The 26,214-nt window shown below is 44.6% G+C and overlaps 2 protein-coding genes and 1 pseudogene across 2 annotated transcripts; 2 read left to right on the forward strand and 1 right to left on the reverse strand.

The window, feature by feature from the left end:
• The first annotated feature begins 821 nt into the window (after nucleotides 1–821).
• LOC114020192 lies at nucleotides 822–1,785 on the forward strand (annotated as a pseudogene).
• Nucleotides 1,786–14,919: 13,134 nt separating this feature from the next.
• On the forward strand, nucleotides 14,920–15,882 carry LOC102933165 (olfactory receptor 5V1). The gene has a single exon (XM_007053556.2). The coding sequence runs from the start codon at nucleotides 14,950–14,952 to the stop codon at nucleotides 15,880–15,882; it is 933 nt and encodes a 310-aa protein (XP_007053618.1). The 5' UTR covers nucleotides 14,920–14,949.
• Nucleotides 15,883–20,200: 4,318 nt separating this feature from the next.
• Nucleotides 20,201–21,148, reverse strand: LOC102932936 (olfactory receptor 14A16). The gene has a single exon (XM_007053555.2). The coding sequence runs from the start codon at nucleotides 21,146–21,148 to the stop codon at nucleotides 20,201–20,203; it is 948 nt and encodes a 315-aa protein (XP_007053617.2).
• Nucleotides 21,149–26,214: the final 5,066 nt, after the last annotated feature.

Here is a 26,214-nt window from a genome sequence, read left to right on the forward strand (position 1 = left end):
GTCAGGGTCACTTTTATTTGGTCCTGTAAACACAGGTTTCAGTCCAACCACATGCCTTTTTATAAATTGGGTAACAAATGGTGGGCAACCCCTTATTGGAAGTCATTTTTTTTCCAAACACCCTAACATTTAATATACAAGTAATAGGAAAAAAATTGCACCAGGAATACTTGACAGAGAATACTTGATCTTGAAGGGTTTTTATAGATCCATTAAGGCCAGGAGGGATCACTGTGATCATCTAGTCTGACCTCCTTTATAACACAGGCCATAAAAATGCCCCCCAAATAATCCCTGTTTGAACTACAGCAGATCATTTAGAAAAACATCCCATTTTGATATAAAAATTGCCAGGGATGGAAAAGTCGATCCTCTCGAAATATTGGTGCCTGGCTCAGTGATATGGCTGACCTCGCAGCTAATGAATGACTGGCATTCCATAAAAAGGGAATGCCCTAAAAATTCAAAGCAATTGGGGCTGACTTTTTTGTTTCTATAAGATCTGCTCTATGATTTATTTTTGGGGAAGTTCTAGGGCCTGTGTTATCCAGAAGTCAGACTAGATGATCACAATGGTCCCTTCTGACCTTGGAATCTATACAGCTATGAATATATAAAACCAAAGTTCAGATGCCTCCACCAGCAGAGACACAAGAAAATTACCCTTCCCAGTCTGGCTTCCTGAGCCAGCCGTTGGACTAGTAACCCTCAATGGAAGACAGCTTTTGAACAATTTGGAATTAAAATGTTAACATTATATTAAAATACGAAAAGTTTTGTTTCCTTGACTTTTGTTTCAGAGTTTGTTTTATTCCCTCTAGATGCAAGCCATAACAAATATAGAATGTGGAAACCAAACGACCGTCACAGACGTCATCCTCCTAGGATTTGGGGATCTCCCTGAGCTGCAGATTTTTCTCTTTCTGATGTTTCTAGTGAGCTACATTGTGACCATGGCTAGGAACATCCTCATCGTGGTGCTAGTTGTGACTTATCGGCACCTTCACACCCCCATGTACTTCTTCCTGGGGAACTTGTCCTGCTTGGAGACCTGCTACTCCGCCCCCATCCTGCCCAGGATGCTAGCCAGTCTCCTGACTGGGGACAGAACCATTTCTGTTAGCAGCTGTTTTGTGCAGTTCAATTTGTTTAGTGGTCTTGTACCTACAGAATGTTATCTCCTAGCCTCAATGTCTTGTGATCAGTATTTCACAATATGCAAACCACTGCATTATGCAATGATTATGAATAGCAGGTTCTGCACCAATCTGGCAACTGTGTCTTGGATAGGTGGCTTTCTGGCTAGCTCTGTAACAACGTATTTGATATCAGAGCTAAATTTTTGCGGCCCCAATGAAATGGACCATTTCTTTTGTGATCTCACCCCAATGATTAAACTCTCCTGCAGTGATATCCATCTGATAGAACTTGTGACCCTCATCTTCTCCTCTCTTTTCACTGCCCCCTTTTCTGTTAACCCTGACATCCTATGTTTGCATCATTACAACCATCCTGAGAATCCCTTCCACCACTGGGAGTCAAAAGGCCTTTTCCACCTGCTCCTCTCACCTCAAGGTGGTGACAATTTTCTATGGGACCCTCACCATTGTGTATATGCTACCAAACAGAATGAGAGATCTAAAAAAAATATTCTCTGTCTTCTACACAGTCCTGACTCCGCTGGTCAATCCCCTCATTTACATGCTGAGAAACAAAGAAGTCAATGGGGCCCTCAGAAAAGCTGTCAGGAAACCTCTGTCTTTCACAAGAATCCATATAACCTAAGGTGTGTGTTAAAAAAAAGTTCTTACACTGAAATAGAGACAGTCTGAGATGATAAAAGGGTGGGATCCTGCAAACGCTGATATCTATCTATCTATCTAATCTATCTATCTATCAGGAGATATATATATATATATATATATATATATATATATATATATATATATATATATATATATATATATATATATCTTCTTGAGAATCCTCATGTGAATTCACATTAGCATGACTTCCTAGATTAGACCATTCTTTTATCAGAAAGCACACACTAGGTGGTCCCTAGTTCTAGGCATCTGATACAATATTAGTGCAAAATGAGGACAGAGGATCAAATCCCATGGAATCTAACTGTAGGAGAGAGACAGAGAACGTGAAGCACTGAGCCTGGTATAAGGCCTGAGGCCTAAACCATAGTCAGCAAAGTCTGGCCATGCTGTGAACCAAAGTCAGGCCAAGTATTAAAGCAGATGCTTACAAGTTCACTGTCAGATACATAAACTTGACAAGGGCACTGCTAGTGTTGCTAACACCCAGGCACTCCTAAGAAGCAACAGACACTGGGTATGTGTGTGAGCACACTGCAAAGATTAGCCCAGGTACATCCTGACCTAACACCAGATAAGAGGGTTTGACAGAAGTGATGAATAGTGATGTTTTTCTTGAGACACCTGGAAGAAGATACAAGGGGAGGTAACAAGCAGATGTCATGAAACATGTGAGGTGGAACATAAGTTTGTTTCAGTCTATAAATGTCAGGGTACCTCAGTTTAAACCTCTGTGTAGCCAAGACGACAGCAGAAATTTCCGCTGCTGACTGAGCTGCTCCTTGGCACTGGGCACTCGTGTGTTAGTGTATCTGTAACCACAGAACCAGGATGCGAGAACTGTGACTTGAGGGCAATAAACCTGGCCGAGTACCTTTGTCACTGAACCGAGCCTGTGGTCTTTCTTTATGAGTAACATCAAGGTCTGCTGAATTAACACGCTACACTGTCTGCTAGTACCTCTGACATCAGAGCTCCAAGAACAGTAACAACATTGCAGCAGCAATAACATCCTTCAGCACTTAACAACACTAACCATATTGAATATCTGTCCCTCTGAAAACAATGGGAATAACAGGTACTCAGCACCACACAGGATTTGAGGTACAAGGTTCGCACAGCTGTACCTCTCCCATCTTTTAGCTCAGATATCTATCTTGACTGGAGTACCATCTGTAAGTATTCACATGGAGAGAAGATATAGTGGAGGGCTCTTTATTATGGCAGAAAAAGACAGAACAAGATCCAGCACCTGGAAATAGAAGTCAGCAAAACTCAAACAGGAAATAAGGTGCAACTGTTCATCTCCGAGGGCAATTAACCACTGGAATGTTACACAGCATAATATTGTAATTTAAATGTAATGTATTGCATGACTCTGCAACTTTTCACATCATTTTCACCAATATCAATTCTCCACAAGTGTACATGCAAAGTGAGATCAAATTTCCAGGGTTAAGGATATAATACACATTAGATGACAATCACCTGGTTTTAGTCTTCTGAGGCAATAATGGAATTTCTTTCTCCTCCATCCTGTGGGCATTTCTCTTATAGGATTAAGAAAATCAGTAATATGTTCCTTCGTTCCATCTCTGTGGACACAGTAAAGACATCCCACTGCCAGTCTGACAGCCTTGGTACTGCTGAGGAGGATGAAAGTCTTGGGGAAGGAGAACATCAAGACTGAATGGAAGGCAATGATCCCATAGTTGGGACCCTTCTTCCAGATGATGTCATGGTATCCTCTCGCACTGAGGATACCTCTCCAAGGGAGGGGAACCCAGTTATTAGGAAGAGACAGGTAACAGTAATGGGGGATTTGATTATTAGAAACATTGATAGGGGGGTTTGTGATGAATGGGAGAACCACATGGTGAATTGTCTGCTGGGTGTGAAGGTTGCTGATCTCTTGAGACATCTAGACAGGCTTATATGCAGTGCTGGGGAGGAGCTGGTGGTTGTGGTACATGTAGGTATCAGTGACATAGGGAAGGATAGCAGAGAGGTCCTGGAAGCCAAATTTAGGCTGCTAGGTAAGAGATTAAAGTCCAGGACCTCCATGGTAGCATTCTCTGAAATGCTTCCAGTTCCACACACAGGGCCAGTTAGACAGGCAGAACTGCAGGGTCTCAAAGTGTGGATGAGATGATGGTGTCGGGAGAAGGATTTTAGGTTTATTAGACACTGGGGGATCTTTTGGGAAAGGACCAGAGTATAGAGGAAGGATGGGCTCCACCCAAACAATAATGGAACCAGACTGCTGGCATGTAAAATTAAAAAGGTCACAGAGGAGTTCTTAAACCAAGGTCTGGGGGAAAGCCAAAAGTTACAGAAGAGTACATGGTTCAGACAGAGACATCCCTTAGGGGAGGATCTATTAATGGGGATTCTCTATACCTTAGTAAGGAGGAGAGGATAGAAATTGATAAAGTGCAGGTAGGAGGTGAAGAGAAACAGTCAAATGAAAAAAAAGTCCCATTCAATTACATCACATAAAGGCAGACAACTAAATATTGACAAATATAAGTGCTTGTATACAAATGCTAGAAGTACTAAGATGAGTGAATTTGAGTGCCTGGTATTAAATGGGGATACTGATATAATAGGCATCACACAACTCAATGGGAGCCTTTCCAATTACTTCCATGGTCACTGGATCATTTCCGTACCGAAGTGAGAAATTCAGATCCCAGGAAGGGTTGGAAAACAGAGGGGAAGGAGAAAGCACTCACCATTCAGGAGGAAGAAAAGAGAGAAGAAACATCTTCCCTGCCCTTCAGCATGCAGAAGGGGTGAAGAATTTGGAAAGGGGGAGAGAGAGAGATGTTAAACCAGGGTTGATAGTTGGCCCAGTGTATCAATGGTGTACACAGTACCCCTGGTGCACCTTCCTGTCAATGTCTTGAGTCCTGATGGTGCATTAGCATTTCATAAGATTACCTCAAGGTGGCATTTATTCCATGGCACATATACTGCAAAGCAACAACAGGGACCAGGATGGTACAGCTGTTCTTTGCAACTTTGTTCAGACACAAATGGCCAGTTTTTTAAAGATATTTGGCACCTAGGGGGATTTTCAAAAGCATCTGGGTACCTAACACCCATTGAAAATCTGGCTAGGTACCTAAATACCTTTAAAAATATGGTCCAAAGTGACTCTGCATTTCCTTGAGTCTAAATCTCCAGTAATCTAAGATGTCCAGCAGCAAATCCATCCCTGTGTGAGATAGAGCCAGACGCTCCTTGCAGGATTCTGTATGTTTGATTTCTTTCCTCTCTTGTTACTAAGGTCAGTTGGAGTTGCTTGGCAACATCATGGCAGAAGATCTTTGGGGAGAATTCCCTTGTGGTCATGAAAACGTGTATAAGTAATTGCAGTGTGGCACTTTGGGAATCCTGCTTCGGTTGTGCCATTCACTTCTATCCAGGTGAATTAGGTTGGGATTTGTATTGGGGAGACTGGGGGGGGGGATTCTCTGTTTATCGATTCCACCGGCATTTCTAGTAGATTAATTAATGGATCATGTCTGAAGCAAATCAAAGCCAGCTGGCCAGATCCTAAGCTTATATAAAGCAGTACAACGAACACTGAAGTCAATGGTGCTACACAGATTTACACAAGCTGGGGATCTGCTGAATTATACCAGTTTAGGGACCTGGTTCAATATGGTTAGTGTGTGTTTGTCTGAGTTTGTGTACAGTTCATTTGGTACATGTGTTTGTCTGTTTCCTTTACTCTCTCTGTGTGCATGTGTCTAGAACTGTATTTGTCTGGAATTTGTATGGATGTGTTTGTAGTTCTGTGTGGATGAGATCATATTTGTGTGTTTTATTTTTTTTGTAGGTTTGTGTGTGTGATTCTCTATGCAGCTGTCTATGTATCATGTTTTTATGGTCATATACCTGTGCTAATCATTTTTTTGCATGTTCATAAGTGTGTGTCTAACTGCATTTGTCTCCTCATCTCTGTGTGTGTGTCATTGTGATTGACTGTAGGTTTGTGTGTGAGATTGTCTGTTGTGAATGTATGTTCATCTGTGTGTATTACAAGTCACACAGAAACTCCAGAGACATGTATCTCTGTCTTTCTAGGCACTTCTAAAAATCCCATCCAAGGTCTGAGGATATGTGTTTGCAGATTGTGTCTTTGTGCTCATGTGTGTGTCATAGAATCATAACTCTGGAAAGGACCTTGAGAAGTCATCAAATCCAGCCCCCTGTGCTGAGGCAGTAAACCTAGACCATCCCTGACAGATGTTTGTCCACCGTCTTCCTATAAACCTCCAGTGACGGGGGTTTCCACTGTCTCCCTTGGAAGCCTTTTCCAGAGCATAACAACCCTTATTTCATTTTTGAGACAAGGTGGGTAAGGTATTATCTTTTATTGGACAGCCTTCTGTTGGTGAGAGACAAGCTTTTGAGCTTACACAGAGCTCTTCTTCAGGAAATTATTTCATTATGTCATTGTGTTGTATTTGTATGTTGTGTAATATATGTGAAAGGTGGTTTCAAAAAGGACAGTGATCAATTGTTCTCCATGTCCACTAAGGGTAGGACAAGGAGGAATTGGTGTAGTTTGTATCTGGACAGATTCAGGTTAGATATTAGGAAAAACTCTTCAGCTCGAAGGATAGTTAAGCTCTGGAACAGGTTACCTAGGGAGGTTGTAGAATCCCTGTCACTGGAGATTTTTAAGAAAAAGGTTGGAAAAACACCTGTCAGAACTGATCAAAGTTTACTTGGTCCTGCCTCAGCATTGGGAGCTGGACTAGATGACCTCTTGAGATCTCTTCCAGCCCTCATCTCTCCGATTCGATGTCTACTTATATCTGTTGATTTGTTTGTGTCAGGCTGTTGTGTATGTATGTTGAAGACTAAGGCCAGAATTTTCAAAGGGAGCTGTGGGCTAGTTTTTTAAAGGTATTTAGGCACCTAGTGGGATTTTCAAAAGATTTAGGTGACTAACACCCATTGAAATCATTTGGACCTTAGTGATTTTGGATAACTCAATTTTCAGTTTTCTAATATGTGATGCCTTAAAGGGGGCTGATTTTCAGAAAGTGCTGAAGAATCATGTCCCTTTAAGGTGACTTAGATTGGGCAACTGAGAATCTTTTGGGCAGCTTTGAAAATCTTAGACATAGGGGGAGATTTTTCAAGCGTACAAGGGATAGTTAGGCCTCCAGCTCCCATTTCAAAGGCAGCCTGTGTCTTTAAAAATCCTCTCCCTTCCCCAGTGCCAACTCTCAATGCCATATTAAATATTGTAGCTGGGCTTCTGCTCATCTGGGCAGCCCCATATTCTACAGTTCGTATGCCCCGCTTCTGTCTGCCAGGCCCCTGCATCCCAAGGCAAATCTATGGCTCCTGTGAATTCAACATAACGTGACTAAGTATGAGCATCAGGTCTCGTCTAAATGAACACTTAGTTTGAAGCAAGCTGGGGTGCACTAAGTATCTGACTGGATGCTGCTGCCGCACACTAATAGCTCCCGAGTGCACTTTGAGCTACTCCCATGGCAAAGCAGGCTAGACCAAAGCACACTAGGGGAGTGTCCGTGCACGGCAGCAGTGTCCAGATGGACACGTGTTACACGGCAGGCTAGGGGGTAGATTTAGACCCGTCACTAAGCGTCGATGTAGATAAGACCTCAGCGGCAGTCTGAAAGTCTTGGAGCTTGTGTGCTTTGTGGCACGGGTGGGAGAGGGATATTAATTAGGTGAGGAGGAGAAGACAGTGCGGGGTGGCCACAGGCAGGAAGGACATAGAAAGAGAGCAAGAGTTAGACAGATGCACAAAGAAAGAAAGAAAGAAAGAAAGAAAGAAAGAAAGAAAGAAAGAAAGAAAGAAAGAAAGAGACTAATCTAGCCCTGATAAGGATGATGACGATAGATAGATAGATTAGATAGGAGTGAGTGAGTGATTAGCAGGAGATAAGGGGAACTAGTTGATTCTTCTACCGCTGAAAAGTGTTATTAGGTTTATATGTGTCACATTCAATGATGTACCTGGGTATGGACCCAGATGGGATGTAGATGAGGAAATGGTGTGTGCTGGCTGGCTGGGAGGTGGCATGGAAAATGCATGGAGGTGGCAGAGGGAAAGGTTGGTATGAAACACACCAGCCATGGGGGAGTTTTGTGGAGCGTTATGAATTTTAGTACCAGAGTTGCACAGAGGGACTTTTCTGATACAGGATTCCTCTTGTATTGATCAGACCAGATTTCAAACAGCATTATCTCCTCACAGCGCTATAGATAGGGGTTATCCTCTCCTCAATCAATGATGAATTTAAGTCTGCAGACCAAATTTGTATTGAGTAGAAATAGCTAAGCACACAAAAGCACAGACATGCACAAACATATACAGACACAGAAACCACATATACATGCTACTGCATTTACACATGCACAAACACAATTAAACACACACACTGACACTACCACAAGTACACACACACATAACGCACACACATAATGCACACAATCATATAAATACACATTGAAACACACACATGCAGATGCTACCAGAATCACACAAAAGCACATGCAATTGAACACACAAACACCTAAATACAAATCAGTAAACATTCAAAATTTTATACATACACAACTGAACACAAATAGAGGCACTACCACAATCACACAGAATCACATACACAAACAACACCACACACAGCACAACCATATACATATACAATAGAAAATAGGCACTACTGCAATCACACACACAATGACAAACATATACAACAACACACACAATCATATATATTGTGACGGGGCAAGGCCCGATGGCTATAGAAAAGTAGTGGGAGATAGATATATTAGCTCCAAGCTAAACAAATCCCTGGTACCAGGATAAGTGAAATGGAAGCTGCTCCAGGTCAATTAAGACACCTGGGGACAATTAAGAACTTTCCAGAAGGTAGGGAGAAGGCTAGGTTGATTGGGACACCTGAAGCCAATCAGGGGCTGGCTGAAACTAGTTAAAAGCCTCCCAGTTACTCAGGTGGGTGTGCATGTCAGGAGCTGTGGGAGGAAGTTGTGCTGTTGGAGAGATTGAGTAGTACACACCATATCGGGCACAAGGAAGGAGGCCCTGAGGTAAGGGTGAAGTGGAGCTTGAGGAAGTGAGGGCTGCTGTGGGGGAAGTAGCCCAGGGAATTGTACATGTCATGTTTCTAAAAGGTCATCTACCATAGCTGATACTATTAGGGTCCCTGACCTGGAGCCCGGAGTAGAGGGTGGGCCCGGGCTCCCCCCACCCCACCTTTGCCCCCTGATTAGTCACTGAGACTGGGAGACAACAGAGACTGTGCAAGGAAGGATAACTTCTCCTCACCTCCCTCGCTGGCTTATGATGAAAATGGCTCAGTAGACTGTGACCCTTGTCTCTAGAGAGAGAAGGGTTACGTGGAGGGTCACAGTGAGCCTCTGAGGCTAGCGAAATCCGCCAGGAAACGTGGGACCCATGGAGGCAAGGACAGAGCTTTGTCACAACTGGTGTCTGAAGTGGGATTTCGTACACAGCGTAGCGGAAGAAAGGGTTGTTTTTTTTTAAAGTGCACTGGGGTTTTGGATTTTTGTTTTGTTTTGGTTTGTTTGTTTGCTTTGTACCACAATGGAGGAGGTGGTCAGAGCTCTGGTACAAGCCACGGCAGCCCAGCAGGAGGCCACCCGGGTTCAGGCAATGGCACAACAGGAGTCTATGAGGCTACAGCAGGAAACCAATCAATTATTGATGAGCCAGGCGACCCAAGATCATGCCCTCTTGAGAGAGGTGGTGGACCAGCTGAAGATCCTCACCACCAGATGGGACGCGAACCCTGAGAGCCATTGGTTGTCTGCCAAAGATGACATCAGGAGATGACGTAGACGCATATCTCCTCTCATTCTAAAGGACTGCTCAGCGTGAGGCGTGGCCCCAGGAGCAGTGGGCCAGCATTCTCACCCCTTTTTTGTGTGGAGAGGCCCAGAAGGCCTACTTTGACTTGCCTGCCACGGATGCCACTGACTATACCCGTCTGAAGGCACAGATCCTAGCACGATCAGGGGTAACGGCAGCGGTAAGGGCCCAGAGGTTCCATGAGTGGAAATACTAGAAGAACAAACCTCCAAGGTCCCAGCATTTCAACCTCATACACCTCGTTACAGCCCGAGGTGTGCAGGCCGGGGGAGATTTTGGAGACCCTGGTCATAGACCATTACATGTGGGGACTGCCACCAGATCTCCGCAAATGGGTAGGCCAGAATGATCCGTCCACCTACGATGAGACGATCACACTAGTAGAAAGACGGATGACAGCCAGGGAACTGACCCGACTACCCAAGGAAGGCCCCTTTCGAAGCAAGCACCCGACCCCAACCCTGGAAGGTTGGGCAGCCAAACCCCCGGGGAGTCCTAGGTGGAAGAAGGGGGGGGGGGGGGCGAAAACCAGCGGGGGACCCAGAAGGAAGGGATTGGCCTGAGTGGGGGGAACCCTGGGACTAAACCCCCTAACCCCCGGGTTAGAGGAGTGATTAAAAGCAATTATAGATGTTATGCATGTGGGGAGTGGGGACACATAGCAGCACAGTGTCCCAGCACCGAGGAGCCTATGCAATGTAACTTGGGGGATTGGGAGGTCCCATTGCTCCCTTATTCACCTTGCGGGGGTCGCATTAGCCCCGCATAATTACACCAGGTCAGTGAGGATAAATGGAGCCGAGACTACAGCGCTTGTGGACTCTGGGAGTGCTATCACCCTCATATCGGGTAAGCTGGTAAAAAGTAGTCAGCTGCTACGAGCCAAACGTGTAGCAGTGATGTGCGTGCATGGGACCGTGAGCCATTACCCCACCATCCCAGTGGAGATAGAGGTTCAGGGAAACCCCACTGAGGTGACCGTGGGCATAGTTCCTAAACTCCCATATCCTGTAGTCATCGGGAGGGACTATCCAGGGTTTGATAATTTACTCCCCCCGGAGAGGCTGGAGGGAGGTGGGGACCCTGAGGACAGCGACTTGTCACCGGTGGAATGTCAACCCCCAATGTTCGCTGAGATTTCTCAGGATCTGTTCTCAGCCCCCGGAAAGACCCGGAAGACAAAAAAAGAGAGGAAGGCCGCAAAGATCTTGGGAACCCGGATTCTGACCCAGGCTCAGAAGACCTCCCTAGTAGGCAGATGGACACAAGCGGCCAACGAGAAACTTCCACCACAGAAGGTGAGCCAGAAGCTGCCCCCAGCCATGACAGTGGCGAGCCATTGGAAGAAGCAGAAGCTGGCCAATGGGAGCTTGGGCAGGTTAGTCCCGGGAGAGAGACTTTTGGGTGGGACCAGGCGGAGGACCCCAGATATGATAACGCCAGGAAAGAGGTGGCCGAGATCGATGGGATACCCGTAGATGGGAAGGTCTGAGGTCCCGGACCTTACTTTATAGTGCAGAAAGAGCTCCTGTACCGCATGGTGCAAATGCAGGAGCAAGAGATACAACAACTTCTGGTGACACGAAAACATCAAAAAGCCATATTGAGTCTCGCCCACAGTCACCTGTTTGGAGGACACCTAGGGGTAGAGAAAACCCAGGCACGGATTCTGCGGAGGTTCTTCTGGCGAGGAGTACATGAAGATGTCCGGCGATACTGCACCTCTTGTCCAGAGTGTCAGTTACATAGCCCTCGCCCGCACTTGCGGGCTCCTTTGATACCTCTTCCAATAATAGAGGTTCCTTTTGGATGGATAGCCATGGATCTGGTAGGGCCCCTAGAGAAGACAGCTCGGGGCCACCAACATGTGCTTGTTGTACTGGACTATGCAACCTGGTACCCGGAAGCTGTTCCCCTGCGCAACACAGCTTCCAAGACAATAGCTAAGGAGCTAGTACAGATCTTTGCCCGGGTTGGGCTACCCAAGGAGATATTGACTGATCAAGGGACACCTTTCATGTCCAAGTTGATGAAAGATCTCTGTTCATTGCTGCATGTACAAGCCCTACGGACCTCCGTATACCACCCACAGACAGATGGCCTTGTGGAAAGGTTCAATAGGACCCTCAAGGCCATGATCAGGAAAGTGGTGAGCCGGGATGGGAAAGATTGGGATACCCTATTGCCTTACCTCATGTTCGCCATCTGGGAGGTTCCGCAAGCCTCCACGGGTTTCTCTCCATTCGAACTACTATATGGGCGCCACCCTCGGGGCATATTGGATATAGCCAGAGAAGCCTGGGAAAAGGAGCCAAATCCCAGAAGGAACATAGTCGAGCATGTACTGCAGATGAGAGATCTGATAGACCGAGTTACCCCCCTTTGTACAGGAACACTTGGAGAGAGCACAGGAGACCCAACGAACCCATTATAACCACCAAGCGAAGCTTCGACGGTTCCAACCAGGGGATCGGGTGATGGTACTGGTGCCCACAGCAGAAAGTAAACTGTTGGCCCTGTGGCAGGGACCCTACGAAATAATTGAAGCCATGGGAGAGGTGAACTATAAGGTGAGGCAGTCAGGCCGCTGGAAATCGGAGCAAATTTACCACATCAATCTTCTAAAACCTTGGCACGATCGAGAGGCATGCTTAGTCATGCAGGAGACCCTTCCCCAGGAGGATAATTTACACGAGCAAGTGAGGATATCATCCAACTCGACGCCAATCCAAAAGATCGAGGCAGCCAACATGATTAATCACAACTGAGATGTGTTCTCTACAAAACCAGAGCGGACGACTGAGACCTATCACCATATCCGCACGATCCCCGGAGCCAAGGTAACATTGAGACCCCACCGAATCCCAGCAGCCAAAAGAGAAGAAATCAAGGACAAAGTAAAGAAAATGTTAGAATTAGGGGTTATTGAAGAACCTTACAGTCAGTGGTCCAGTCCAATTGTTCTAGTGCCTAAACCTGATGGTACCATGAGATTCTGTAATGACTTTCGCCGACCGAATGAAATATCCCAGTTTGATGCATACCCCATACCACGCATCGACGAACTGGTTGACTGACTGGGTAGTGCCCGATTCTTGACTACACTGGATTTGACAAAAGGGTACTGGCAGATTCCTCTGACCAAAGAAGCTAAAGAAAAGACAGCATTCTCCACCCTGGATGGGTTATTCCAGTACACCATCCTCCCTTTTGGGCTACATGGGGCCCTAGCCACATTTCAGCGCCTCATGGATAAGCTGCTGCGCCCCCATACTAGTTATGCAGCTGCATACCTAGATGATATCATCATCCATACACCAGACTGGGGAACCCACTTGGAGAAAGTTGAGGCAGTACTGCACACCTTAAGGCGGGCTGGCCTCACTGCTAATCCCACTAAATGCGCCATAGGGCTAGCAGAGGCTAGGTACCTGGGATATATTGTGGGAAGGGGCATAGTGAAGCCCCAAATGAATAGCTAGAGGCAATTCAAAACTGGCCCCGGCCGACCTGAAAGAAGCAGGTCCGTGCATTCCTAGGTGTGGTAGGCTACTACCGAAGTTTTATTCCCCACTTCGCCACTAGGGTAAGTCCCCTAATGGACCTGGTGAAGGCCCGAGGTCCAGACATGGTAAAGTGGACCAACGCAGCAGAGGGGGCATTCACAGACCTTCGGACAGCCCTCTGTAATGACCCCGTACTCATACCTCCGGACTTTAACAGGGAATTTATTTTACAAACAGACGCTTCCGAGGTGGGGTTGGGGGCAGTTCTGTCGCAAATGGTGGGAGAAAAGGAACACCCGATCCTCTACCTAAGCAGAAGGCTTCTCCCAAGAGAACAGAAATATGCAGTAGTCGAGAGAGAATGCCTTGCTGTCAAATGGGCTATGGAGACACTGCGTTATTACCTCTTAGGCAGGCGATTTACTCTTTTGACGGACCATGCACCCCTCCAGTGGATGCAGCGGAATAAGGAAAAGAATGCAAGGGTCACCAGGTGGTTCTTATCCCTCCAACCATTCCAGTTCCGCATACGGCACAGGGCTGGATGCCACCATGGCAACGCTGATGGTCTGTCACGAGCATACTGCCTGGGGTCCCAAGTTGCCCAACTCTATGGTGTTGAGCGGGGACGGTAGGGGGGTATGTGACGGGGCAAGGCCCGATGGCTATAGAAAAGTAGTGGGAGATAGATATATTAGCTCCAGGCTAAACAAATCCCTGGTACCAGGATAAGTGAAATGGAAGCTGCTCCAGGTCAATTAAGACACCTGGGGACAATTAAGAACTTTCCAGAAGGCAGGGAGAATGCTAGGTGGATTGGGACACCTGAAGCCAATCAGGGGCTGGCTGAAACTAGTTAAAAGCCTCCCAGTTACTCAGGTGGGTGTGCATGTCAGGAGCTGTGGGAGGAAGTTGCGCTGTTGGAGAGATTGAGTAGTACACACCATATCGGACACAAGGAAAGAGGCCCTGAGGTAAGGGTGAAGTGGAGCTTGAGGAAGTGAGGGCTGCTGTGGGGGAAGTAGCCCAGGGAATTGTACATGTCATGTTTCTAAAAGGTCATCTACCATAGCTGATACTATTAGGGTCCCTGACCTGGAGCCCGGAGTAGAGGGTGGGCCCGGGTTCCCCCCACCCCACCTTTGCCCCCAGATTAGTCACTGAGACTGGGAGACAACAGAGACTGTGCAAGGAAGGATAACTTCTCCTCACCTCCCTCGCTGGCTTATGATGAAAATGGCTCAGTAGACTGTGATCTTTGTCTCTAGAGAGAGAAGGGTTACATGGAGGGTCACAGTGAGCCTCTGAGGCTAGCGAAATCCGCCAGGAAACTCGGGACCCATGGAGGCAAGGACAGAGCTTTGTCACAATATACACAATAAAACTCTCACAGACACACACACACATACAGAACCACAAACACAATCATGCAATCAAACACAAACACACACATGAAGAGACACACAGGTACATTTTCTTGCCTTTATATTGCAAAATTTAAGCTGAAATTATCCCCTAAAATTTTCTGTTCTAGTTCACAAACAACCTAAATCTGAGATTTCCAAAAGCCACAGAAGGGATTTAGGTGCCCAGTTCCCATAAACTGTCATGCAGACTGGGTATCCAAATCCTTTAGGTGGCTTTGAAAACCTCAGCCTCATTCCTTACATTTATTCTCTTTAGAGTCATCCTTCTCAGCTCTGAAGAAATGGCAAATGAAACTGCCCCAACCGAATTCATCATCATGGGGTTCTCCAACCTCCAGCAGCTGCAGTTCTTGCTCTTTAGCGTCTTCTTGGTCACCTACCTCTGCACTCTGGTGGGGAACATCTCCATCATCATGATCGTCTGCGCAGATCCCCAGCTCCGGATCCCCATGTACTTCTTCCTGGGGAACCTCTCTTTCCTGGACATCTGCTACACCACCACCAATGTCCCCCAGATGTTGGTGCACCTGTTGGCAGAAAGGAAGAGGATCAGCTATGCAGGCTGCATTGTGCAGCTCTATTTTTTCCTCTCCTTTGTGGGCACGGAGTGCATCCTCCTGGCTGTGATGGCTTATGACCGCTATGTGGCGATATGCAACCCCTTGCACTACTTCCTCATCATGAGGAAAGCCTTCTGCCTCAAGCTAGCTGGTGCCTGCTGGGCCAGTGGCTTCCTCAACTCTGTGGTGCACACATTGTTCACCTTTCAGCTGCCTTTCTGCGGGGCCAACCAGCTCAACTACTTCTTCTGTGACATCCCACCCCTCCTCAAACTCTCCTGTGGGGACACCTCCCTCAATGAGATCATCCTGCTCGCCATCGGGGTCTTCATTGGGTGGACTCCATTCCTGTGCATAGTCCTGTCTTATGTCTACATCATCTCCACCATCCTGAAGATACGCTCCACAGAGGGGAGACTCAAAACTTTCTCCACCTGTGCATCCCACCTGACCATCGTCCTGCTATACTACGGAAGCTCCATCTTCACCTACATCCGGCCCATCTCCAGCTACTCGCTGGACAATGACAGACTGATCTCGGTGCTTTACAGCATAGTAACCCCCATGATGAATCCACTGATCTACACCCTGAGGAACAAGGATGTGAAGGGGGCTCTGAGAAAAGTTTTCATGGGGAAATTGTGTTTGCAATGAAAGGGGCAAATTCCCCCTCCCAGAGGCTTCTCAATATTATCTGGGGGTGTCAAGGTTCCTTCCCCACTCTGAACTCTAGGGTACAGATGTGGGGACCTGCATGAAAATGCCTAAGCTTATTTTTACTAGCTGAGGTTAAAACTTCCCCAAAGTACAAACTATTTTTCCTTTTGCCCTTGGACTTTTTTGCTAACACCACCAAGTGTCTAACAAATATATAACCGGGAAAGAGCCCGCTTGGAAACGTCTCCCCCCCCCCAAAAAATCTTCCCCAAAACCTACACCCCCTTTCCCGGGGAAGGCTTGATAAAAATCCTCACCAATTTGCATAGGTGAACACAAACCCAAACCCTTGGATCTTAAGAACAATGAAAAAGCAATCAGGTTCTTAAAAGAAGAATTTTATTTGAAGAAAAAGTAAAAGGATCACCTCTGTAAAATCAGGAAAATAAATACCTTACAGGGTAATCAGATTCAAAACATAGAGAATCCCTCTAGGCAAAACCTTAAGCTACAAAAAGACACAAACAGGAGTATACATTCCATTCAGCACAGCTTATTTTATCAGCCATTTAAACAAAACAGAATCTAACGCATATCTAACTAGATTACTTACTAAGTTGTAAGACTCCATTCCTTTTCTGTTCCCGGCAAAAGCATCATACAGACAGAGAGAACCTTTGTTTCTCCCCACCCCCACTTCCAGCTTCAAAAGTATCTTGTCTCCTCATTCGTCATTTTGGTCGGGTGCCAGTAAGGTTATCCTAGCTTCTTAACCCTTTACAGGTGAAAGGGTTTTTCCTCTGGCCAGGAGGAATTTTAAAGGTGTTTACCCTTCCCTTTATATTTATGACAGGGGGCTAAAGTTCTCTCCTTTGTGTTTTCCCATCTATGTTCAGTAGTATTGGAGAAAACAGGAAAAAATAAAATTTACAACAATATACAATAAAAATCTAGACATTGTTTTCAGTTTGAACATTGAAATGGTCCTATTTTTGTCTTTTTTGATTAAACATTGTACTGAATTGCTAATAATGGTTGGCTTTTTTACAATATTTAAGTGAAATTGTATTCAAAATAATTCTCAAAATGCTTAGCACAATTTTTCATTTACTGAACCTGCTCAGGTAAATAAAAAATAAACTATTTCAATAAATTTTTATATCATACAAATAATTGCAAAAAAAAAACCTCCTAAAAAATTAAAATGTCCACAACTTTTTACACACACACACACAATTTATAAAAGACTATTTTTTAGGATTTTTTTTCTGTTTCAAAATGTTTGGTCTCCTCCAGTAGTAACAAAACATAAAATAAAACAAAACAAAATCAATAATAGTCAACTCATCAGCTCATCTCACAGAACAGAGAACAAAAAACACATGGTGAATTCCAAAAAAATTGCTTTATTTAGAAAGTCGTGTAAATTAATCAGTAAATGAAATAGCAGAGAACAGTAACAGATGGTAAAGAGAGGTTTATACTGATCGTAAGATGACACCAAAGATAAGGAGACACAATGTATAATGGATGCTGGTGGCTGTAGGCCTTGCTGAAGCCCTATGCATGAGTATCAAAGGCTGGGAACCAGAGTAGGCCTGGCTTTGGCAAAATAGCAATGCATCAGGTGCCAGCTAACCATTCCTGACCAGAGAGCCTGGTACAAAAACACACAGATCTCTCAAGTAACTATGTAAACACATTCTTAAGAGATGGTACAAGAACACATTGACCCCTCGTAAGAAAAGGAGGGAATGACAGGATAATGGGTGTGGATATTTTGTTCGAACTAGCAGGTACAAGGACAAGGGTGGTAACTAACGTCTGGAGTGTAAAACATAACTTGTTTGTATCAATGTGTATATAAGCAGAGTCAGGATGAGCTCTACCCTTACATCTGGTGGTGAATTGTGGCGAGCTGTGGAAAAGAACTTCGGGAGCTGATCTTGCATAGGCACACCCACCCCACCTAGAATGAGGCCATAGCTGCCCAAATGGTCACTTGGGCTGCTGTGGGATCCCCAGTTTCTCTGTTATTGGGGCAGGAAGAATAAAGTGTTGTTACCCTGATTATGTGAATCAAGGACAGTGGAACTGTTTTATGACAGAGGGACTCACCATCAACAAAGTAACACTCGCTAGGCAAGGGACATGAGTTCCAACACTCATTGAATTGAGAGGGTTTGGGGGTGCAGGCACTTGTACCAGGTGGTGTGGGCCTGTTTTGAGGGCCCAAAACCTCACCTCATCGCTGTGGAATAGCAGAGCTAATTTTGATTCTATTAGGAGCCTAAATACAGGCTGCTGAGCTGAATTCACTGTAGGCCAGCACTGAGGCTCCCCTACTATAAGCTGAAATTACTAAAGAGCTAAAATTACTAAGAGCTGAAATCACTGAGTGCTGTGTTAAGTAGTGGGGGGGGGGGCTAAAGATATATTGTGGAATGGCTGGCAGAGCAGAGCAGTTCATGGGATGGCTAGTAGAGCGAAGCGGAGTGGCTTGTGGGATGGCTGGTGGAGTGGAGCGGCTTGCAGTGAAGGCTGCAGCAGAACCCCATGGAGAGTTGGGGCAGTCGGCTTCTGACCGTGTAAGGTGCCCCTTAACATGTAAGGTGCCCCGCCCCATTTCCACCCAGACTGGGAGGTAAAACTCTGCAGATAAACTTTTGAACTCTGGGGCTGCACTGACCAGGGACTTTGGGGGATTTTTGGGTTGCTGGACTCAAGAACCAAAGGGAAAGGACATGGCCCAATTTGCTTACCCATAGAATAGTGAGTCAAGGCCGAGGTCTTGGTCCTTATCTTCAAGTTGTTCAGTGGCTAAAAGATGTCCTAAAGCTGCACAATGAGGACTGTGATTGAGAATTGGAAGGAACGTGGGGGGCAATGGGTGCAAAGGGGTGGGGATATATGAGGGAATGGGGCTACGGGGAGGCAGAGGGAACTGGGGGGTTCAGAGGCAATGAGTGGAGCTATGTGGAGAAAGATTTAAGGGCAGGGGAGCTGAGAGGTGAGCGGGCATGAGGAATGATTATCTGGACTATAGGGAGATATGTGGGTGATGAGTCATATTACAGGAGAATATGGGGTTGTGAGTGGAGCTATAGGGGAACAGAGGCACAAGCTAGTCTGGTGTGGTGAGCCAGACTATAGGGACATGGGTGTGTGTGAGGAGGGTTATGAGGGGCACAGGAATACTTAGAAAGAGAGAGACCCATTAAATAAACCGATATCTACACAGGTCCAGGGTGTGTTATTGTTCTACTCAGGTCAGATTACACGCTTACTGCAGTTTGGAGTGATGTGAATAAATACATAAGTATTTGGCTCAATAAAGACCAGTAGGTCCACCTTATAAACAGTGAGCAGCCGCTTACAGAGTGTTAACCTTTATTTTAACATTAAGGGCAAAAGTAGAGGCTGCATTAGAGATCCCAGTGCATGTGTGTGTGTGTGTGTGTCTCCTTAATAGCCTTCACCCTACTCAGCACAAGAGGTCTGTAGCTGGGAATAAGGATTTATCTGCATGTGAAGCTAGAGTTCACAGAGAACAAGTCAGCCGTACCGATGAAAGCTGCATTCCCCGGAGTTCGCAAGTATCTGGTGAAATATTTCATACACTGATAGGCGTTAGGCGCAAATTCACCACTCTGGTGGTTCCTGTTGCATTTATACAATGAAATGGTCTCCACTTCTGCTGGTGGCAGTTTAGATCTTTACCATTTCCCATCCTTTTGTTAAAAAGAAAAGGAGTACTTGTGGCACCTTAGAGACTAACCAGTTTATTTGAGCATGAGCTTTCGTGAGCTACAGCTCACTTCATCGGATATGCTATGCATCCGATGAAGTGAGCTGTAGCTCACGAAAGCTCATGCTCAAATAAACTGGTTAGTCTCTAAGGTGCCACAAGTACTCCTTTTCTTTTTACGAATACAGACTAACACGGCTGTTACTCTGAAACCATCCTTTTGTTGTGTTTATTGTTTGGTCTCATCCCTGTTACATTTTCCCCACTGGGGAGTTTACAGAGTTCTGATATCTTATCCATAACATTAAAAGAAAGCCAGGAGAGAAACAGAAAATGGGAGGATGGATGATAATAATAAGATCTTGCTCTGATGCAGCATTTTTCACTGATGGCTCTCAAAACACTTTGTAGAGAAGCTCAGTATCATTATTTCCATTTTAAAGATGGGGAAACAGAGGCACAGGGTCATCCACCAAGAGAGCCAGGGATAGAACCCAGGTTTGCTGACTCCCCTACCGGTGTTCTGGTTACTAGGCCATGCTGCCTGCCTGGCAGAATGAAATGTCCTCAGAAAGGGATGCCCATTGCTTTCCTCTGAAGGAGAATCTTCCTTAAAACTCTTCCAAGAGCCATTTTTATCTCCTGGTTTCTCAAGCTATAGATGATGGGATTAATCAGCGGGGGCATCACAGAATAAAACACAGCCACCAGGTACTGTTTGAATGCAGAGTCAGAAGTTGGCATCATGTATGAAAAGATGCTAGTACCAAGGAATAACATGACAACTGTGAGGTGAGGCAGGCAGGTGGAGAAAGCTTTGAGACGCCTCTCCACTGAAGGGATTTTTAGCACAGCAGAGAAAATGTGAATATAAGACACAGTTATGAAAGCAAAGCAGCATAAAGCTTCACATATACCAAATGCAATCAGGACAGTCTCACCGATGTGAGGATGAGAGCAAGACAGTTTCAGTAATGGGGGAATATCGCAGAAGAACTGGTTGATAAGGGACCCACAGAAGGGTAGTGAAAATGTGCTAGCAGTGTTCAAAGCAGAATAGACACCACCACCCAGCCATGCGCCACATGCTAGCTTACAGCACGCTGTCTTGTTCACAATTACTGTATAATGCAGAGGATTGCAGATGGCAATGTAACGGTCATAAGCCATAATGGTGAGGAACACAAGCTCTGTCTCTATGAATGAAAGAAAGAAAAACAACTGAGATACACATCCTTGGAAAGAAATAGCCTGGCTGTTCATGAGGGAGTTGATGAAGGACTTGGGGATGGTGACTGAAATGAAGCAAATATCCAAGAAGGATAGGTTTTTCAGGAAGAAGTACATGGGGGTGTGCAGGTGGTAGTCAAGACTTATGGTTGTGATGATGAGAAGATTCCCCATGAGGGCAGCTAGGTAAATAGCCAGAAAGACCATAAAGTGTAAAATCTGCAGCTTCCGATTCTTGGAGACTCCCATGAGAAAGAATTCACTCACAGTGGTTTGATTGGCCATGTCCTTCCAGGAGCCACTCTGCAAAGAGAGGAAGAAAGAGAACTTTTAGAAAGATTAAAAACTGACTTCATAGAATCTGTTTGCTTAACTTTATAATATCTTTACACCTCACACATACCATTTTGATGTGCGATGAAGAAATGATTAGAGACAGACAGACAGACTAGGTCTGTCCACTTGTCAATCACAGTCTTCATTTTGGAGCTTTAGGACATCTTTTAGCCACTGAACGACTTAAAGATAAGGATCAAGACTTTGGCCTCAACTCACTATTCTATGGGTAAGCAGTGCCGAGAGTGTAGGACAGGTTTGATGTGCTTGTGGTGCTCTGTGTGGCTAAATGCGCTGCAGTAATATGAACTAGTTGGAGTTTCTTAAGAGCTGATGGCTTCATTCCTAGGTATAGTGTATATTGACATCCAGCACTATCCATCCTCAATTGCTCCACCCACCAACTATTCATATCCCCCCACCCCAGCTTATCCATATATTTGCTTAACATACTGGCTGAAGATGTGTTTGTCCCCATCTAGGAGCTGAAACACATAAAGAAGTTTGTGGTTTTGCTACAGCTTCCAAACTAGCAGACGCAGAGCAATGTTTTGAAAATTGTCTATGGGCCAGATTTTCAATGGTGCCTAAAGATGCAGACAGGAACCTAGCAGGATTTTAAAAAGTGCCTAATCAAGTTAGGGCCCAGATTTGTAAAGGTATTTAGTCATCTAGCTCCCAATTTGTAAAGGTAATTAGGCATTGCTGCTCTCAGCAACTAATTGACACAAGTAGCTTATATTGCCAATCAGAAGTATAATTATGGAGACAGGGAAGGTCCAGACTTTAGTGTGGTCATGGAAAGAGTCAAATATGGCCACAGATATGTGTGAATGTGTGACAGGACAGACTAGGTAGGTGAGGTAATATCTTTTAATGGACCAACTTGTGTTGGTGGAAGCTACAAGCTTTCAAGCTTCACAGAGCTCTTCTTTGGGTGTGGGGAAGGAAAGTAGAGTGTCTGAGGTAAATACAAGTTGGAACAGATTGTTAAGCATAAGGGGTAAACACATGTTTTGGGAAACCACTTAAAATGAACTGGGGCAATTGAGGGTTAGGCTGTTATGGCCTTCAAACAACCCCCCAACTTCGTCAAGCTCATCATCAGAAGCAAGTTCACCACAGACTAGGACACACCAACTCAAAGCAGCACCAGACCCTGCCAGAACAACAGATGCAAAACCTGCAGACATATCCCCACTGCTCCGATGATCAATATTCCCCACAACTCACTTTTCAAGATTCATGGGTCCTATACACACCTATCACAACATGTGGTGTACCTCATCCAGTGCATCAAATGTCCAAACAACTACTATGTGGGTGAAACCAAACAATCACGATGCTCTTGAATGAACTCACACAGAAAAATGATAAAGGACAAAACCCATGAGTGAAGACTTTTCACAAAGCAATCACTCCATTTCCAAGCTGTCAGTCCTCATCCTCAAAAAAAACCTGCACGACACCTTAAATTCATAACTCTTCTGGACACTAAAAAATATGGACTCCACAGAGACACTGGCTTTATGGCTCATTACAACAATTTGTGACACACCCTACTGCCTGCTAATCCTTAATTGCCCACTCAATTTTAAGTGGTCTCCTACAGCATGTGTGAACCCCTTATGCTTAAAAATCTGTCCTAACTTGTATTTAGCTCAGACACTCTGCTTTCCTTCCCCACCCCTGAAGAAGAGCTCTGTGAAGCTCGAAAACTTGTACCTGCCATCAACAGAAGTTGGTCCAATAAAAGTTATTGCCTCATCCACCTCGTCTCTCTCATATCCTGGGACCACAACACCCTTGCAAATAGGCAGACAGAGAGATAGACAGAGCATGGAATAGAACTCACTCCCACAAGCCATAATAGTAGCTAGCGTCCTCATTACATTCAAACAAAATGCAAAGTTTGACCTAATTAAAGAGCAACACTGACTAGATGATCCAGTCATACAAGGTGCTAACTAGAGCTGCTTGGAAAAACAAGGACACATTTGGACAACATTTCTTGGGGCGGGGGAGGGGGAGGAATGTTTCCTCTTGTTCACTAAAAAATGCTTTGATGGAACTTTTTTCAACCAGCTCTGGTGCTCAGCCCTTCCTAAAAAGTGATGAGTGCCTCAGCTTCAGATGACTGCTTGGAATCTGTCTATCTAATTGTATAATTTCATTAAATCACCAGGTATTATGGTGATGTTCTGCATAGTATTAAAGCCTAGAGGTATAGCCAAAGCCACAAAAAGGATTTAGATGTCCAAATACCATTACTTTTAATTGGGAATTGGACATCAAAATACTTTGGGAAGATTAGAAAACCTCAGCCAGAAAGAGAGAGAGAGAGAAAAGAGGAATGATAGAGAGATAGACAGAAAGACAGACAGACAGCGATAGGAATATAGGGACAGAGGAATTGCCATACTGGATCAGACCAGTAATCAATCTAACCCAGTATCCTTTCTCCAACAGTGGCCAGTAACAACTACTTCTGAGGAAGGTGCAAGATAGATAGACCATCACATGCATTTAGACAGACAGTTATCTAGGTAAGCAGATAGATAGATAAGATCTTATTTAATGCAGTGACTGTTCAAAAATTATGCCAAATCAGATTAATTAGCAGCAGCATCTAGCCAATTAACAGGAGTAACAGGAGGAGTTCTAACAGGAATTAGAACTGTATAGAAATAAGATAAAGTCATTGGCCGGAATCAGGAAATCACAGGCTCAAAAAGAGATTCACTCATTCTATATTTATGTGAGTGTAAATGAAGTGAATTTCTGAGAGCTGATGCACACTTTTGTTGCACAAGAGGTGAGACTAGATGATCACTATGGTCCCTTCTGACCTTGGAATCTATGAATCGATAAACCTCAAAATCTTACTGGCCCACAGAGACCCCTTCTTGCTCACTCAGACAGAAACAGATACACCCCTATGTAAGTCACTGATCACACACCCACATCTCACACATCCACACAAACCTCTGCTGTTCTCCAGCTTTATGATGATATGTAAAGAAGCTGATGGCAGCCAATCTGAAAATCAGAGAGATGTGGTTGTGTGTCTTTCACTGAGTGGTTGTGGGAACAAACACATAAGTTATTCAGCTATAGAGTCCATGAAGCATGCCTGGGCTGGAAGACGCGTATGTTCGCATATGGAAGACCTCCCTGATTCTTCACCGGTGCAGACTGCCTAGGTTGCTGAAAGGAGACTTATTAATAAAATGTGTGCTTTAAAGGGCCTTTGGGGAAAGGTCCCTGAGGTCCCATCATGGGATGTATGATGCTCACAGAAGGCAAAATCAGAGCTCTGTTTATTTTTCATATTATCATAGCTATGCACAGAAATGACAATGAGAGAAACATCAGGCCAAACTAACTCCTGGAGTTACATTGATTTCAGTGGTTTCAGAGTGGTAGCTGTGTTAGTCTGTATCAGCAAAAACAACGAGGAGTCCTTGTGGCACCTTAGAGACTAACAAATTTATTTGGGCATAAGCTTTTGTTGGCTAAAACCCACTTCATCAGATGCATGGAGAGAAAAACATAATAAGCAGTATATATATTGCAATATATATTGCAGCACATGAAAAGATGGGAATTGCCTTACCAAGTGGGGCGGTCAGTGCTAACAAGGCCAATTCAGTTAAGGTGGAAGTGGCTTATTCTCACCAGTTGACAAGAAGGGGTGAATATCAAGAGAGGGAAAATTACATTTGTAGTGCTAACGAGGCCAATGCAATCAAGGTGGATGTCATCCATTTCCAACACACTTTTTTGTCAACCGTTGGAAATGAGAGACATTCACCTTGATTGCATTGGCCTCATTAGCACTGACTCCCCACTTGGTAAGGCAACCCCCATCTTTTCATGTGCTCTAATATATATATATATTGCTTACTGTATTTTTCATTCCATGCATCTGATGGAGTGGATTTTAGCACATGAAAGCTTATGCCCAAATAAATTTGTTAGTCTCTAAGATGCCACAAGGACTCCTTGTTGTTGATTTCAGTGGCTTACTCCTGAATGATGCCACTGTGAAACAGATTATATGTGTTTGAATGAACAGATAGGAAATTTGAAGTGAATATGGTCCAGGAGTGTTTTGCACATGGGAGAAGTAGAAAGCTCAAGGTCAAAGAGAGGTGGGTTGACAAGAGAAATTTAGTATTAATTATCAATAGCAGATCTATTATGTTAATGGGTGAGTGAGAGGAGAATCAGCCCTTGGAAACCGTGACCATAATGTAATTAAATGTCACATCCTTGTAGGGGGGGAAATGCCAAAGAATTCCACCACAGTAGAATTAACTTTAAAAAGGGCAACTACACAAAAATGAGGAAGCTAGTTAAACGGAAATTAAAAGGAACAGTCACAAGGGTAAAATCCCTGCAAAGTGAATGGAGACTAGTCAAAAACATAACAGAGGCTCAAACTAAATGTATATACACACACAAAAACAACACCATGGCTAAAACAGCAGAGTAAAAGAAGTGATTAGAGGCAAAAAAGTCATCCTTTAAAAACTGGAAGTCAAATCTTACTGAGGAAGATAGAAAGGAGCATAAACTCTAGCAAGTCATGTGTAAAAGTATAATAAAGCAGGCCAAGAAAAAATATGAAGAGCAACTAGCTAAAGACACAAAAACTAACAGCATTTTTTTTAAAAGTACAACAGAACCAAGAAGCCTGCCAAACAATGATTGGGGTAATTGAGGTGATAAAGGAGCATTCGAGGAAGACAAGAGAATTACAGAGAAGCTAAATGAATTCTTTACATCTGTCTTCAGTGCAGAGGATGTGAGGTAGATTCCCACACCTGAGCCATTCTTTGTAGGTGACAAATCTAAGGAACTGTTCCAGATTGAGATGTTAATAGGGGAGGTTTTGGAAAAAATCAATACAATTAACCAGAAATAAGTCACCAGGACCAGATGGTATTCATCTGAAGGAACTCAGATAAGAAATTTCAGAACTTCTAACTGTGGAATGTAACCTATCCCTT

This window comes from Chelonia mydas, chromosome 14 (assembly GCF_015237465.2).
Source record: "Chelonia mydas isolate rCheMyd1 chromosome 14, rCheMyd1.pri.v2, whole genome shotgun sequence".
NCBI lineage: Eukaryota > Metazoa > Chordata > Testudines > Cheloniidae > Chelonia > Chelonia mydas.